General features: G+C 42.3%; 1 protein-coding gene across 7 annotated transcripts in view; it reads right to left on the reverse strand.

Moving 5' to 3' along the window:
• Nucleotides 1-3,084: 3,084 nt before the first annotated feature.
• TENM1 (teneurin transmembrane protein 1) overlaps nucleotides 3,085-16,666 on the reverse strand; it is an 829,870-nt gene continuing 816,288 nt past the window's right edge. For all 7 annotated transcript variants that reach the window (XM_042028501.1, XM_042028513.1, XM_042028533.1 and 4 more), the window contains 4 exons: nucleotides 12,807-13,194; nucleotides 10,956-12,176; nucleotides 10,345-10,487; nucleotides 3,085-8,285 (listed from right to left, as the gene is read on the reverse strand). In XM_042028501.1, coding sequence (XP_041884435.1) covers nucleotides 7,527-8,285; nucleotides 10,345-10,487; nucleotides 10,956-12,176; nucleotides 12,807-13,194 — 2,511 coding nt within the window. In that variant the 3' untranslated portion in view covers nucleotides 3,085-7,526. The remainder of the gene's footprint in view (nucleotides 8,286-10,344; nucleotides 10,488-10,955; nucleotides 12,177-12,806; nucleotides 13,195-16,666) is intronic.

The raw sequence follows: 16,666 nt of genomic DNA on the forward strand, positions 1-16,666 counted from the left end.
GCTTTTCTCTCTTTTCCTATCTGTGTTTCCATGCTGCTGCTGGGCTCCTGGAGGAGAGGTTTGAATCTACAGGACCCATCAGCTGTGCAGGGTTAGCAAGAGGCTGCTGGAGAACTCAGAGTACATGCCTTTTGCACCTGGGGGGGAACAAGTGCGATGACACTGTGCTAATGGATCGGCAGACAGTAGGAAACACTTTTGAACGGACTGGGTGTCCTATGGCCCTCTTGTTTGAGGGGATGGGGCTGTGTTTGAGGAGGTAGGGCTGTGTTGCCCTGCAGTCCACAGTCCAGACTGCCTCTACGTGGGTTTTTGCCAGGTAGGCTTGTGTGAGTTCCTGTGGGCTTTGGGAGGGAACCCAGCTAGGGCCCAGCCTTGTTTGTGTGCAAGGGGGATGCATCTGGTCCAGCTGGCTGGTTTGTGCCACCAATTGTCATGCTGCAACAAACACAAATGGTCCTGACTACTAAAAGAATGCGAGTCTCACATGCTCCCTTCCAAAGCACATGACTAACAGTGATTGCAAATGGACTACAAAAATATGTGTAATTACAAAAAACCAACCGTTTAACATTGTATAGGCACCTTTGTGTTGCTCTGGTTTTGTTTTATGCCTATACTTGTCTCTTCTGCAGATCTTGGAAGGCTGATAGTATTTCCTAAGAGAGAAAGAGGCTTTTCCCAGAAATGCCAGGCTACAGGCTCAGGGAGAACAAAACTAACTGAATTTCACCAGACATAGCCACCTGCAGCTTAGTGGCACAGTAAGAGGTCCCACACCTGCCTTGTTTTCACCTCACTAAAGGCAAGTTGGGTGTGAACAGTGACAGAACTAAGTGGCCTGCAAAGTCCAGGATTCAGCAAGGTGGGGATGCTCCATGCAACATTTGATAAGGCTGAATGGTTTACCTTTTTACCCCCTCTGTGTTTGTGAGAGAGAATGTGTATGTGAGACAGTGCAAGCAAAAAAAGATTTTCTGTGAATCACAAGTTTCTTGTAAACTGGCAATAGGAATACATGCAATAAATGAACATCCCAGTCTTAACAGGGACTAGTGGGCAACACTGTTGCAAAGTTGTGGTTGTGACATTTTCAGCTCACTACTCTGTCTAATTGAAGGTCAAATTTCATCTATGGTGAACTGTCCCATCATATTTTACACAGCATGTACATGTTGCTCTGCCTTCTTTGTACATGTGCTCATTGGTTGAAATTAGTCTTACCTTAATACAGTGCCCTACAGTGGCAGATCCAGCATGATTTCCTCTTTAATAAAATATTTAAAGGCTGTTTTTTTTTATCGTTACATAACTCAGCAAATGCAGTGGCTGGTTTGCTGTCACTTGTGCCCATTGAATCTTTCCCTTCTCCTCCCAGCTTGCTGTGAGCCTGTGGCATCTGGTCCCTGGCAGCTCCTCTCCAGCTTTGTGCTCCTGAAAACCATGCTTCCCCAAAGCCTGCTGAGCTGCTGGGTGCTGGCAGTATGTGCACACAGCCCCAGCCTTCCCGGGGAGCTCTTCTGCTTTCTGACTGCTGGGTCTAAACCTCTCGTTCACCTGGCCTCTCCTGGGAGCAGGAACAGGTGTGCCTGGAAACCATCCCTGGCAGATGATTGCACAGTGGTAGGGATGCATGCAGTGGGAAGAACCTTACCCAGGGGCTGTTTCCTACAGAACTGTCCTATTGACTTGAGGCTGAGGCTGCATGTGGCAAACCCGCAGCACACAAGCAGCAGCTGCTCACCCGCTCTGCGGTGCAGTGAGCTGAGGATAACTGGTTTGACTATGGTTGACTCCAGAAATGCATTGTTCTTTTGAAAAAGACATAAAATACTCTAGAAGATGCCATTTCTGTTTAAAGCTGAGAATGTCTTTTCAGTTTCTGAGGTAAATTATTAAGACAGAGGCTTGTATTTGTTTCTTTTGGGTACCCAAGGGTCTGGAATTGCTGTAGGCTTAAACAAGGTGGAAACAGAGAGGAGCTGATGGTGCCTGTGATAACAAGTAGATGCTTGGTTATGGGAACAGTAATATGGAAATTATATAGATTTCATACGATGACTTAGGTGTGAGGAGCTACAGATCCTTTCAGAGAGCAGCAGCTGCATTTTGTGGGCATGACTTCCCACATGATGTCAATATCACCTGCTGCTTCCTTCCCATCATCTCCTTCAGGCTGCAGCCCCACTGGGCTCAGCCCCTTGCTGCTGCTCTGTTCCCCTGCCAGCCCAACCCCCCAGTCCCCACCCCTCGCTGCCACAGCCCCAGCTCTGGCAAGTGGCTTTGTAGCTCACTGTGTTACCCCTGCTCTAGCCCTCTCCCCAAAAAGGCAATGCTGTTCCTCTGCAGCAACTGATGCTCCTTCAGCTCTGGCTTTGCCTCCACTAAGCCCTCCCCTGCTCCCTGTCTACGGCTCTGACAGCCCTCCTGCAGCACTAAATCAATACAGTCTCCCAGGCTGGTTTTCTTCCCTTTTCTACTGGAGCACCCCTTTGGAATCGCTTCCTTCTCATCCACCCAGAACAGCCTCAGCCCTTCTGCTTGGTTCTTATCCAGCTCAGCTGCTCCAAGGTTTTTTGCCATGTAACCTTTCCTTTAGCCTTAAGCATTCCTTGTGCCCCTCCATTCATGCGCTCTTCCTCTCTGCTGCATGTACCAGGCTTTTAATGTTCTATTTTCCTGGGCACATACTTTTGATAACACAGAATCATTCATCCTCATCTATTTGAGGGAGCTCTAAAGAACATGCAGATACTTAAACTTTGCTACTCATACTACCAGCACCATTGACTTCACCCACTCTGTTACTAGGAGTGCAAAGGCATTTAACAGAGTATTTTTTCCCTCTCACATTTGCTTTGATGAAACCTTTGCCCAGAAACTGGCTGGGATTTTACCAGCAGCGAAACCTGCAGAGTTATAAGCATGAACTTTGGTGAATCAGACGTAAAATTAAATTTTGCTAAGCAATCAAGATTGGCTGAAGTCCTTACTTAGCTCTATGGAAGCACCTTTTACTGACATGACCAGAATATCGCAAATACTGATGTAAACTGATGTAAACAAAGACAACATCACACGCCATAAGTTTGCACCTTTATTTTTTAAAAATGAAATAGTCAAAGTACTTTCTTTTTCAAATATTGACACATAATATATTAACTTTCAATATTTACAGTGTGTTGCTGGGATGTTCTTGTAGAAAATGCATGCTTCTGGTCTGAAACCCAGAGCAAAATGCATCAGACCATTTAACTGCAGCCATATAACATAAACCTGTACAGTATCCAGTCACTATTCAGCACAGGAGTTAGAGCAGGAATAAAAAAATTGGGATCTATTGTTTCCTAGCAACGAGGCTGAGGCCATTATAACACAATTTCTGTAAGATCAGAACCTCTAACTGGTGTTAGACAGAAAGTGAAGATCTTGGCATACATTGTAAACATTTTTTACTGTTGATGAGAAAGCTAAAAAGGAACATTACTTTGACATATATCGTATGCTATGCTTCTCGTTCTTGTTTATTGACACTTCTGCCAGAAGAGTATGAACATTTTAATGTTTTATCATGGTTCATACAAGTAAAATACTGTCAAGGACACGATCTGATATACTAACATTTATTAAAAGGCTAAAGTCCACCACGAGATCTAAGGAAAAACTGGAAATTGTCAAACACGTTTCCTTAGACAAATAATGCCAGGTGACAAATGCCCAGACAAATCCACAGCAAGTCCAACTCCACCATTCCCAGTTTCTGCCTGGAAGTGATTCCTCTGGCAGTCAGAGTGCTTTCAACCTGGCAATGTTTTTTATCAAGGAGAGGTTTAAATAACAGCCAGTGTTTGATGGGAAAACCCTTGGGACTGTCGGCACAGCCTGAGCCTGGTGTCACCTGGGTGTCACCGCGTCGGATCAGCTGCACCCCGGCAAATGCCCCGGATACAGGGACACGCCGGGGCACTGCCTGTCTCCTTCAGCTCGGTTAAACCACGAGTTCCTCTGCCTAAACCACTTTCCCTTTTGGAACAGCACCTTGACTTCCAACAGTGCCCATCGCTCACCCTGGAGGAGCTGCTGCCCCTGGCCCAGCCCTGGGCGCTGCCGGGGGCTCCGTGGGCAGGGGGTGCAGGGTGGGACCCCAGAGCACGGCCAGGGCATGAGGCCACCTCTGCCCAGGGCCCAGCTGAGGGATGCGAGAGAGCTTAAACCAAAGAGCCAAGGTGTATATACCCAGTTGCACATTGACCAGTTCATATATATTTATTTGGCTATGTTCTACATAGATATCTATATATATATATTTATAACTTTGAAATGTTCTAGATTTACTAAATAAATATGAAAGCAAAGGAAATGTTACTTGTACACACTATTTGTTTAGCTGTCATTAAAAATATAGCATGTTTTTTTCATGGTAGGTACTTTGCTACAGGATAGTGTGCAATAGTGTATTTTTAAAATTTTTATTTTAATTTAGACTTTCTTTTAATTATTTGATATTATTTTTCCCTCTTTCAGAACCTTGTTTGCAGTGCAGAACGCTAGCATCAAATTATCTGATCTAAATAACAGTTAAAATTTCCACGCGATTGTTTTTCTTTTTTCTCAACTGGGTCTCTAGGTTATAGTGCAAAATACAAAATTAAAAAAAAAAGGAAGAAAATGGAGAATTATATAAAAAAACCCAAACCCACCAAAAAACCCACTGAGAAATTGCTCTAACTACTAAGGAAAAAAAATGGAGACTTAAATATTCCTTGCCTCCATCTGAGGTTGTTCATGATCAAGATGGTCCAAAGCTATTTGTTCATGTAGTTCTCACAAATCACTGCTGGCTGGCCCATGTATAGCTACGATATGACTTCAATCTCCCCCATGCTCTTTCAGCAATAACTCATTTCTTGAGCACTGTCATCTCAACACAACATTTATATTTAGTTTCCTAAATTTAAGAAACTGTTATGATGAAGGCATTTTTTCTGCTTTTGTAACTGGGCCATGTAATGTCACGTGAGTCTTAACAAAACCATATTCTCATAAGAAATATTGTTCAAAATGTACATTAGACTGCACCCAGGAAATGGGAAAATGCCAAATCTACTTTCAAAGACAAACTTGTAACACATTTCACTCTTCGACCTTTTGGCATAACATGAGAACAACAGTAATCAAGGCAGTATTAAAAACCACAGCTGTAGGTAATACAAAGTGCATTTCCTGCATATAATACAAATATAACTTTAAGAAACTAAAGGCACAAGCTAACTAAATATGTATTACATACTAGAAATGCACAGTTCAAGGTAACTCTAATAGCTTCAAATATTTGTTTATAATGGATATTTAAAGCAGTTTGAAAATGATCCTCATTACTGAATTGCAAAAAAGTATAATTACTTAAAATATAAGTAAAATAGACTCTAATATTGACATCTTGGATCAGTGATAAAATACATCATCACATTTATGAATGCACTCTCTATATACAATTCATAAATTATTCTTCCATTGATTAAAAGCGTATTAGAGGCTCAAGGATTTGAAGGTCCATTTTTAGGCTAGTGTGGAGGTATTCAAATTCTCCGTGATTTTATGGAAAATTACAGAAATCTGAGCTGTCAAACCTGGATGTTGTCAAACCTGGATATTGCCAGCTCTCTGTTCTGTACATTAGTTAATGATGAGCCTGATCACAAGGTGTATGTGCAGATTTTGGTCCATAGTTCCCCCTGGCTGGGGACAGAGGAGGATTTCAGCGCCCAGGCTCCTACTCAGCCTGATCCTGCACCCCCCAAAGCTGCGCTGGCTCCCAGGGGAGCAAAAGGAATCTGGGAAGAGACGGTAATGGGGTGAGGCTGAGACCTGAGATCAAACCCCAGGGAGGGGCTCAGGTCTCAGCTGCCAATTCAGGCTCATCTCTAACTTGGGTACAGTCTGCTCCACTTGCCCAAAAAACAAAGGAAAAAAGAAAACTGGGGGAAAAAAAGGAAAAAAAGATAAAGAATGCACTTTTTTGGCTTCTGTAAATACGAGCAGAAATCTTTTCAATATATTGACTATGTCTGTTCTGAAAGAAATGTGCAATAACTTCACTGTTATGGCTACACAGGCTCTGTAACAAGACTTCTAGATCCCTCTGGAAAACTGCTTGCCCATCCCCCCCTCCCTGTGTGCCTCCCCCACCTCCTGATAATCAGGTCTTTTAAAAATGACAAGCTGGAGGAAGGATCACCTACTCTGCTATGAAGTAACTGTGCCAGTAGTGCATGATACCTTGGGAAATAAAAATTTCTGTCCATGCAATATAATGCTTTTCTATGTGCTCTAGATATTGAGCTGAAAAGTGAAGAGTCATCCCCGAAATGTTCTACGTTTATCAACATATTTACTACCCACACTTAGGTTCATCAACTCCCAACCCACCAATCTTCTTCAGACTCGAAAAAATGAGTACTACAACAGGATTATTAATTTGAGATGAAAAGAACACGATGCCTAAACCCAACAACACTGCAACTTCCAAATCATCTGTGTGAAGGCAAGTCCTGGCCCAGTGACTAGAGACAGGACCAATCCTGCATGGCCTGATACTGCTCTGTGAGGGCTCCCAGCTGGGTTGTCCCCAGAGCACTGGGTTAAAGTCCAGCCTGGAACACACATGCCAGTGAAGAGCCTCCTGAAGACTACAGTGCTCACTAAGCCTGCTTTAGCTACCCCATCTCTGGCTGAAGCCTGACCAACATGGTGCCACCAAGCAGACTGGCAGCTGTGTGTGTACTGCCAGACCCTAGTAAATCCCAGTGCCGAGGGAAACCCTGGGAGAGAGGCCTGACATGCACGAGTGGACACAATGTGATATTCAGCATGGAGCAGCTGAGGGGCGGCCACAACTGAGCAAAGGCCATAGGGGACATCCTTGTACATACTGAAGCCAACCCAAGTCAGATTTCCCAGGTTAGGAAATCCCTTAGCTCTTAACTCTGAGGAACATGTGTGGGGTTGGTGAGCAGCTGCGAAGTTTCCATACACAGTCTGGTTTCTGTATGCAATCCCTCGAACTTATGGGAGATCTCACTGGGATAAAAGCCACCCAGTAAATACGGGTTGCAGAATCAGGCTCTGTAACCATTTAAATAACTGGTGAATTATTAAATCAACAACAAAAAAGTCGTGTTTCTTTAGGAGAAGGCAGAGCACGTGGCACTCACCCCTACCCTGCAGGGCTGTGCGGTGTCACCCCAGGCACCTCGCGCGCAGGTCGCGCCGCTCGGCTTGCAGGACTCTGCTTCTGAAATTTTTGAATACTGCCACACAAGAACTAAAAATTGTCACTGTCATCTCTCAAAGAGTTAACAAACGATATTAAAATACCATCTTCTGTCACATTTAAAGGCAGTTGGATATGTTTTTTCCTCTATATTTATATATACAGAGTTCTGATCTAGAAAACCAATACAATATACCATTTTACGTTTAAAAACAGGCAGTCTTTGGTGATGCAAAGGCAGAGATTTTCTTTGTTACCTTCTGCCTATTTCACTCTGTCTCATGAAGTGAATATTATTGGCACTGTCAGAAAGTTCGAGATACTGCTCCACAGATAAAACAAAATATCCATCGTAGCCTTGTACCCGTCCAGTGCTTAAAAGCTGCTGTTTCTCTCCATCTGTCCACGCTCGAATTCCTTCTTCCCCCTCCTGCAGCCGCCTCTGCTCCTTAGTCCAGGCCTGAGCCACAGCTCGCTGCCTGGCTACCTCCAGGACATGGTTCTTTTCCTCTTCCACCGTGGTTCCGTAGCGCACGTTGAAGCAGAGTGCGCCGTGCTGGAGCTGGATGTCGGCAAAGCGCCTAGTCCTGCCATTGATCACTGATGTCATCTGCGACACCGTCACGTTGACGCCGTTCTCCAGGATGCGGCGCCCTCCGGTGCTGCCAATCAGGGCCAAATCTTCCTCCAAAGAGCCCAGCTTGATGAAGTAATGGGTGTCCCGGCCCTCAATGGTGAAATGCAGGTTCTCCAGGTAATGAGCGTTGTTGAGGATGGCAGCAATGCGCCGGCTATCCTCGTTAGCCACCCCGATAATGTCAGCTGTCACTATACCATCCTTTATAGCAAATTTGATGCCTTTTCCAAATACTGAAGGAACAGCTGCAAATCTCAGTTGCTTCACTCCTTCAGAACACTTGCTATCACTGTACCTGGGTGTCATAGGAAGTTGGTCCAAGGAGATAAAGTTTCGGAGTTGCTTTTGTAGTTCACATTGAATGCCGAGGATAGTCTGGAAAAGAAAATAACAATCAAGTTTGCAGGCAAGGTACCTTGCAATTCATCATTGTATCTAACCCTACTTGTCTCTTAATTCCTTAGAATGGATCTTCCATTTTTGGAAAGTATCGTGCACACCTACAGAACCTGGGCATATGCACAGGCTTTTTAATCACTTATGGCAGTGCTTTCTGTCTCTTGGACTCCTTGTTTCTAGGAAACAAATGGAAATGTGTTTAGCACAAATGCTATTTTTCTATTTGTTATTTTTATTTTTCCTCCCCTAGAACTGTTACTCTAATGGCTGGTTTTTCAGCCCTTAGCAGTTCAGAGAAACCTGAACTCAAAGCTATGCCCGTTCACGTGGCTCTGCTTAGTCCCTGTGAGTTTAATTACATCTTCTGTAGAACCACGGTGTGCTGGTTTGGCCAAATTTAGAAATATATCCTCTGAGAGAAGGCAGGTCTCAACCATCCCTCCCCCACCAGGTTTGGGAAAAAATAAATTTTCCTCTAAGGAAAGTGAAAGAGATAAAAACTATTTATATAACAAACACACGGGAAAAGGAAAATAATGCTAATTAATAAAAATTTCTGACTGTGGAGAAAAAACCTGGGAAAGTGTTAGAGTCCTCCCTTAGGCCTCCTCGGAGCTGGGGTTTGGCCCAGGGCCAGGCCCTCTGTGCCCAGTGGAAAGTTCTCCTGATGTGCTCTGATATTGGAGCAGTCCAGCAGAAAAGGAAGAAAATCCAGAATTCCAGGGAAAGAAAAAAAGTTCAACTCTCAGTCTCTCTCTGGAGAAAAGGAAACTGAAAAACTGGCTGAAAGCTGACTGGAAAAAAAACCTGCAAGCCGGGTGCTTCCTTGCTCCCCTGCCTCAGCTGGAAAAAAGTTCTGTGTGACCTTGAACAAGCTGCAAACTGCTTTGAAAAAGTTTTGCTCAGTTTTTCCTTCCTCCTCTCAGGCTCAGTTTAAATGCATAGAAAGGCACAAGAATTAATTTCTGGGCATAGGGCAGTCATATGGGATACACATAATAAAGTCACCCCAAGACACATGGTAATGAATTTTATAGCCCATTCTTTAAGGAAAGCAGGTTATGAAGGTCTTGAGACACTAGAACAATAGGCAAGCATGTCACATCTGTAGATCTTGCTGCTTGTAGAAGCTAGAAGAAACTTCACTCTAGTCTTCTCTTTGTCTTTCAACACTACACCTATCACTACATCTTTTCTGTACCTTGGAAAAGCTTCACATCCCAGTGATAATTTTCCATGGACATGCTCCTACATCTGGCATGAGCTCCGACCCTCCAGCCTTCTGCGTTTGGGGGATGGTAATTGTCTTAAATGCTGGGAACGTGCATGTGAACTCTCAATGCTTTATGCTTCTCCTTCCCTTTCCTGACTACAATAGAGGAAAGGCATCTTTACAAAATCATATTTCTTTGTCAACAAGTGCTCATATGCGAAATGTGAATGCCCGCTCAGAATATTGGTAGTTGGTTCTGTTGCAGTCACATTGATTGCTGGACTCTGACAGCTGCTGTCTGGCTCATTGTTACTGAAAATAAGCCCTGGAGTAAGGCTAAGATTTACAGACCCCTTACAAATACACAGCAGCATTTCTGTTTCCCGCAATAATTATGCAAAGACACTGAGTTGTAAAGCTGTTTATACCCTCAGTGATTTTCCAGTGCTTGTGGCATCTTTGCTAACAAAGATGAAAATCTGCTGTTCTAGTTTTTTAATTCCATAAGATTTTCTCTGTTTTTTTCAATATTTGCACAAACACTTTTACTCTTTTGCCTATCCTGCACCTCAAATTTGGATATTTTCTCTATAAATAGCTACAAATTTCCTTCACTGTGTTGCTAAAAGCTTTTCCTTAAACCTCTCCTCCACTCTGATGCCAGTACATGATTGACAACATTAAAGTTTCTATCGTTCTTAAACAATTTGCCTTGCCTATTACATTGAAAGATACAGTCACACTGTTTCCTTGGTATCCAATATTTTCTATTAAAACTCCTTCATTTAGTATTAGAAGCAGCTGAAGAGAATGTGTGCTAACCTTTCCAGGATCCCACTCCTGGGTTTTTGTTTGAAGCTGTAGAAGTTCATATGTTGTCCCCAAAGCTTCCATCTCTGGTTTTGGGAATCCAGGCAGCACGTTGTGCAACTGGAAACCAAACAGCTCTAGCCAACTTCCAATGTCTACAAAACAAGAAAAGGATACTGGCAAAAAGGCACATAAATCCTAGGAAAAGTGAAGGTAGTCTGCAGAAATTCCAGCTATGCAGAAAAAATGATTTCACATCAATTTATGTTTCCTGTACTAGCTACAGCATTTACTGTAGCAAAGAAATTATTTGGTTACAAAGCATAGCTACACTCAAATCAATAGTGTTCCTTCTATCTATTTATAATGGAAAAAATTCAAATTAAGCCGCCTCCATTCTTCCCCTAATTTTAGCACTGACAGAAGCAGCTATTAATTATTTTCTTGGTTACCATAAATGCTAAAGAAAACAGATCAGGTTCATAAGATGCCATCTATTAAAGAAATGAGTTCAATAGATTTAAGATTAGAGACTTTTTGTATGCAAAAGATTTCCGGAATGTTGAATCCATACCACAATTCAAGAAAAAGTTTTATTTTCATGAGAGACAGGTTACTTTTACCTGTAGTATACTTAGCAACGTCTTGGATTCTTCCAACTGGGTAATTATTTTCAAATGAGTAGAGATTAAATGGTTGTGGGACAGCATTCAGGTGCTTCCATATATGGTGATTTGGTGTCGTCCACCGACCAGCAATGACATCATAGTCCCGCTGACCCAGATGCACTAATTTAGTAAGAGAATCATAGAGTCCTCCATGAAAACCAATGATAACCTCAAAATCTGGATTAGTGTCCTGGTATATCTCTCCATATGGGGTGTACAAAATTTCTTTTATGACTTGGCCTCGACTGCTAAACACAGCTAGAGGTGTCCCAGTGTTATCACAAGCAACATAATATTCTTCTCCACTGCTTAATTCCATTGCAATGAGATGACCTTGCAGATCATAATATAGGGATGTTATTTCTGAGCTAGTGTGATTGTACAAGTGAGTAATTCTTATTGGGTTGGAGAGATCAGCATAGAAGAACTGTAAGTGTTGTCCTAGGCTTGATTTGCTTGCAACTCGTCTTCCCAGACCATCATAACAGTATTGCACAGTCCAGCCAGACACTTTGTTATATGCTTTGTTCAGCAAACCATTAGAGTTGTACTCAAAGATCTCATTGCCTCTTTGCCTGAGAAAACCATCTTCGTCCATTTTATATTGAATTTCCCCAAGCCTGGTAATGCGATCTCTCAGGTCGTATCTCAGAGGAGTGAGGCGCGCGCTGTTCCCATGGCTCAGCAAGTTGATGTTGCCATTAAGGTCGTAGCTGTAGCGCCACTGGGTTTTATCATTCACAGACACAGTCTGGAGCTGACCATCAGCATCGTATTCATAAAAATACCTTGTTATATTGGCATCTACACCCACACGTATGTCACAGATCACCATGCGACCCATGTTATCATACTGGATGGTCATCCAGTAAGCAATAGACTTGAGAATTTCATACTGTACTTCAATCACCTGGCCATTGGCACTGAAGATTTTGGTATGTTTCATCACAGTGGTGGTTATAACTTGGTTTAAATCGTAATTAATGACACTGAATTTTCCAAATTGCTCAGTCCTGCCAGAAACATCGACGTAACGGTACAGATCTATGGGAAGGGGCGTCTCATTGATCATCGCCTGCATGCTTGTGACACGGAAGTTGTTATAGCTGTAGTCAAATCTGGCATTCACAAGCCCTTCTTCACTAAACCTGAAGATCTGGCGACCAATAAGTGGACCTGTCCAAAACAAACAGGGGAAAGAGGAAAAGTAAGAAAAATAATGAATTGTGTCCCTGGTTTACTCACCCTACAGAATATGTTACATTGTTCTCTCACAAACCTTTATTAATGCTTGCTCTACGAATTATTTATATTTTATTAATATTTGTCTAAATGAATGCTGTTTTATTCATAATTATGATTTCTATTTACTTACAAGATAATTCTAAACTAAATTTATTTCACATGGTGATTTCTTTCCTCATATAAAGTCCTTTTGAATTTATGTTATATTATGGTGTAAACAGGGAAACTCGAAAATACAAACAATAAACCAACTTGATTTAGTATTTAGCAAATATCCACACAGAGGAATAAAAACAACAAAATATTCTAAGAGCTATTCCATACCATGCAATAAAAAGAAAACTGTATTTCAAATGGGACAGCTATATTCACCTATGGACGCAGACACAGAGACATACACATATATTTTTCTATTGGAACATAAAATATAAGAACTTGCAGACATAAAAATAATGGAATTTCATGCCAGGTAAGTGCAGGATCAGGGTGCTGCAAATGAGGAATGAGTGTCACGTTTTAAGGAGCCAAAAACTTTAGCAAACTAGTCACAGTTAGACAAACCTGTCTGCCTGTATCTGATGGTACAGATGAACCCATCATGCATTAAATGTATTGTTTTAATAACCCCAGAAGACTCCTCATAGGTGAACGTGACTTGCGTAGTGTCATACAGAATCTCGGAGAGCCGGGACTGTTTGGTGTACTTGTACAGGACCCTGCGCCCTGTGCCAGGGTACAAGGTCTGCAGCAGCCGCCCATCCCTGGCGAGGTCCTGGATGAAGGCGGCGCCGCTGTCGGGAGGGGTGTAGATGTTGCGGTAGTAGCCCACGGACAGCATGGTCTGCAGGGCGTGGCGCACCATGCTGGGCATCGTCACCGACTGCAGCGACTCTGACTGGTCGTACTCGAAGATGTAGCGCCGCTGGCTGTGCAACAGGAGCATCACGGACTGCAACCAAACAGCAATGGCACGGTAAGGGGCAGATCAAGCACATGGGGATCCATCTAGTGAGTGCCTGAAGGTTATGGAAATGCTGAAACAACCACTCACTCTTGTAGCTTGCTCTTACTGTCTGTACAATTCCAAGTGAAGCTTTCAGCTCCAGGAGACCTGGCCAGCAAGGTGGTACAAAACAGGAGGAGAATCATAATAAGTCTAGAGGTAAAGGCCTCCAAACTGGAAGGCAGATGTGGCTCTCAGCAGCATTTCAGCCTCATGCTGACGTGCTATGTTGCTTTGAAATATTTAGGGCATACTCTCAGGAAGCAAAACCAGAGAGAACTTCTTCCTCACACACAGGCAGAGCATCTGCACCAGCAGATGTGTCTAGAGGAGCTGGAAAGGGGAAACTTTGTGCATGTACAAGGTGTTTAGCTTTTATTGGCATTCTGCTTATTTCCAGCATAGACCTACCCCTTTTCCTGTATATTTTCTTTTAAATATACATTGCCCCAGAGTTCATAATATCTCCATGCTTACAGATGGATGAAAATAGTCTGCAGATTCTTTGGTGTGACTACTTCTATTGTTCATTTTTAATGTTTAAAAAGAATATAATTTCTGTACGGGTGCCCTGTGTTGGTTAATTGTGGCTGGTTAATGAAATCTGGTCTGCTTGTCTGGCAGATGAATGTGCAAGTGCAGACTTTTTCTATTGATAATTAAAGTTTGGGTTCTGTACGCCTTCTCACCCACCATGTAAAGTCACAGTGTCACAGAGCACAAGCTGGCTGGTGAACAGTCACTGTTGAAACAAGGATAATGAAACCACAGAATGAAAAGATATGGGGGAACTGTGTAGCCTTCCCCCAGCTCTAGCAAGTGGCTTGGCTGGACCAGAGCACTGCACATTCCTTGCCTTGTCTGAGTTGTGCTGGAGCACCGACACTGCCTAGCTCTTAGCCCACAGCTCAAACCTACCAGGCGCATAAGCAAATTTGTCAGGCTTCTGCAGGATTGAGACATCATGCAAAACAAAGTCTTACACGGAACGGTATGACTACTTTGTCATAGAGTATTGGAGAAAGAAAGCAGGAAAATAGGATTTTTTCTCCTCTAAGCTCAAAAATCTTCTCTGGGAAGAAAACACCGTATGATCAGCCCTGCAATGTGCTAAATAACATTGGCCCTGAGCCACTTTTCTCTGACAAATAAACCAACTGCCCATTCAAAGGGCCAGAGATAGACTCAGCCTTGGACATCCTCTCCACACCCCCAGCCCCCTGACTGACCAAGATGTGTCTCTTCCTGCCCTTGGCAAAAGACATCTGTCACCTGTACAGCAGCCAGAGAGCACCATCATATGCCACTCCAGGTCACCCTCTGCCAACTGGTGATGACAGACCTTCACACTGAGAATTTTCTGATCGCTTCATTGCTGCTCCGCCAACCATTCCAACATGCGCCGCGTTTATTTTGTTTCTACCCTCAGTCAAGAGTCTCCAGTCTGCAGTAAACCACTGGCTGAACTCTCTCCTAGCACTGCTGTGACGCCTCTCTCTATATACTGCTCCCGTGCCTGTTTTTAAGCTGTCTGCCATTGACAGAGTATGAATAACAAGATCAGAAACATCCCCAATATAACTTTAGTGCCCCTGTGTGCCATTTTTACAGCACTTTGTGGCTTTTTCACTTTTGTCCAGGATAGTAAAAAGACAGACAGTACAAGGGCTGGAGACTTAGTATCCTCTCACGCCTATTAGAGGATACATAAAGCGAAAAAAAAAATAATTCCCAATTCACCCTAATAATATTACAAAGGATTTTTCAACTCTGCACAAATTGGGTTCTAGTTGTTTTAAAGGATTTCAGAGGGTAGCTCATAAAACATCCAAAAAGCTGTCATTTTATTAAAGCAACCAGAGCCTGGTCAACCACATAATGATTGATACCGTATGGTGTATCAAGACAAACAGCCAGTGGCAATTACTGGGAGCTCTGCTGGGAATAGACAAATGCTGAGCATCACCACTAGATGTCATTTCTGTCCAGCAGACACACACAGCCACTCATCTGTTTTGTCTGTCTGGTTTTGGAAGCAAGCTCGGAGTATTCAGGAGATTATGTAACAGCATTAACTAATTGAGGAAAGTGACCAAAACAAGAGGAACAGAATCTCATCATTTAGAATTATTTACAATGCTAATGTTGTAGTGCTTTTTAAAACCTTAATTATTTGAACTAATTTTGTAAGGGGTAGAGATTTTTGAGGATGTACAATTAACTCATCAAGTGCTAAAACTGAAGAATTAAATAACTATGAATTGGAAGCCACCTATATAATTAAATTTTTTTTCATGTAAGGAATTATTGTTTCTTACAAGGCTTCAGAAAACCTTTAGCAATCATTACATAATCAACACAATGAGTTATTGACTTTAATGGAGCCACAAAGTTATATTTTAATGTCTAATTTTGACAGTGAATTCATCTTTCTTTGACACAAGGAACGACACTCATGAAAGTACATTAAATAGCTGGGAGACTATTGTCCATGGTGTGAATGACTTTCCATAATTTTAATGACAGTTACAGCATTACCCAAGCTGCTACTGAACCAGTAAGCTTTTGCCACTTGCTTCCACAAGATCAGGATTTGGCCCTGTGTGTAGAATTCCAGAGTAACAGTGTTAAGTTATACGACTGAATTTATGAGCTCATCATAAACTAAGAACAGACAAAGTGGTTTGGAAAGATAAGAAGCATACATCTTTCCAAAATTAAAGTCCTTTGGGTCCAAAGAAAAAAATAAGAGATTCCTCCAAAAGGCACATTGCCCAAATATTTGAAAGCTGTATGAAATGCCTGTTTACTTGTAATTTGCAAAAGAGCATACAGACAAAAAAAGCCCTGACAAATTTATCTGAAACAAACTTCTGAAGCTCCTGGGGTTTGCCAATCTTGTTAACACATGCAAGAACCACACTGCATGCAGACAAGGAGGAATCACATTTTTATGCATTTTCCAGTCTTGATAGTTTTTTTTTTCCACTGGATTAGGTTTAAGTTTTTTGAGGATCAAGCTTAAATACATTCAAAATAAGTACAGCACAGTTTATCTTAAAAGTACACATTTGGAACTCTTTAATATACAAGTAACTTCAAAGTCACTGGATTTCCTGTGTGTAATAACTCCTGTCAACGTTACCTCTCCTGCCCCCCACCCTCCATAGTTTTTTCCTGTGGTTTACAGGTTCAGAGAAAATGTTCTGCTAACATTTGTATGTTTTTGTATATTTTGTATATTTGTAGGTGTATTGGATAGTCCAAGATGTTGCTATCCAAAAAACTTTGAATATGAGTTCATGCTGAGTTCTGAAAGCCTTAAAAATACAGATTGGCTTTCTGGTTTTGAAAGACAAGACCAAACAAAATGTTACTACAGATGAAGATGTTCCTCCTTGGTTTATACAATATTCAT

The sequence above is a fragment of the Corvus kubaryi genome, unplaced genomic scaffold (assembly GCF_017639235.1).
Source record: "Corvus kubaryi isolate FWS band 111438036 unplaced genomic scaffold, C.kubaryi_AGA036_p1.0 130, whole genome shotgun sequence".
NCBI lineage: Eukaryota > Metazoa > Chordata > Aves > Passeriformes > Corvidae > Corvus > Corvus kubaryi.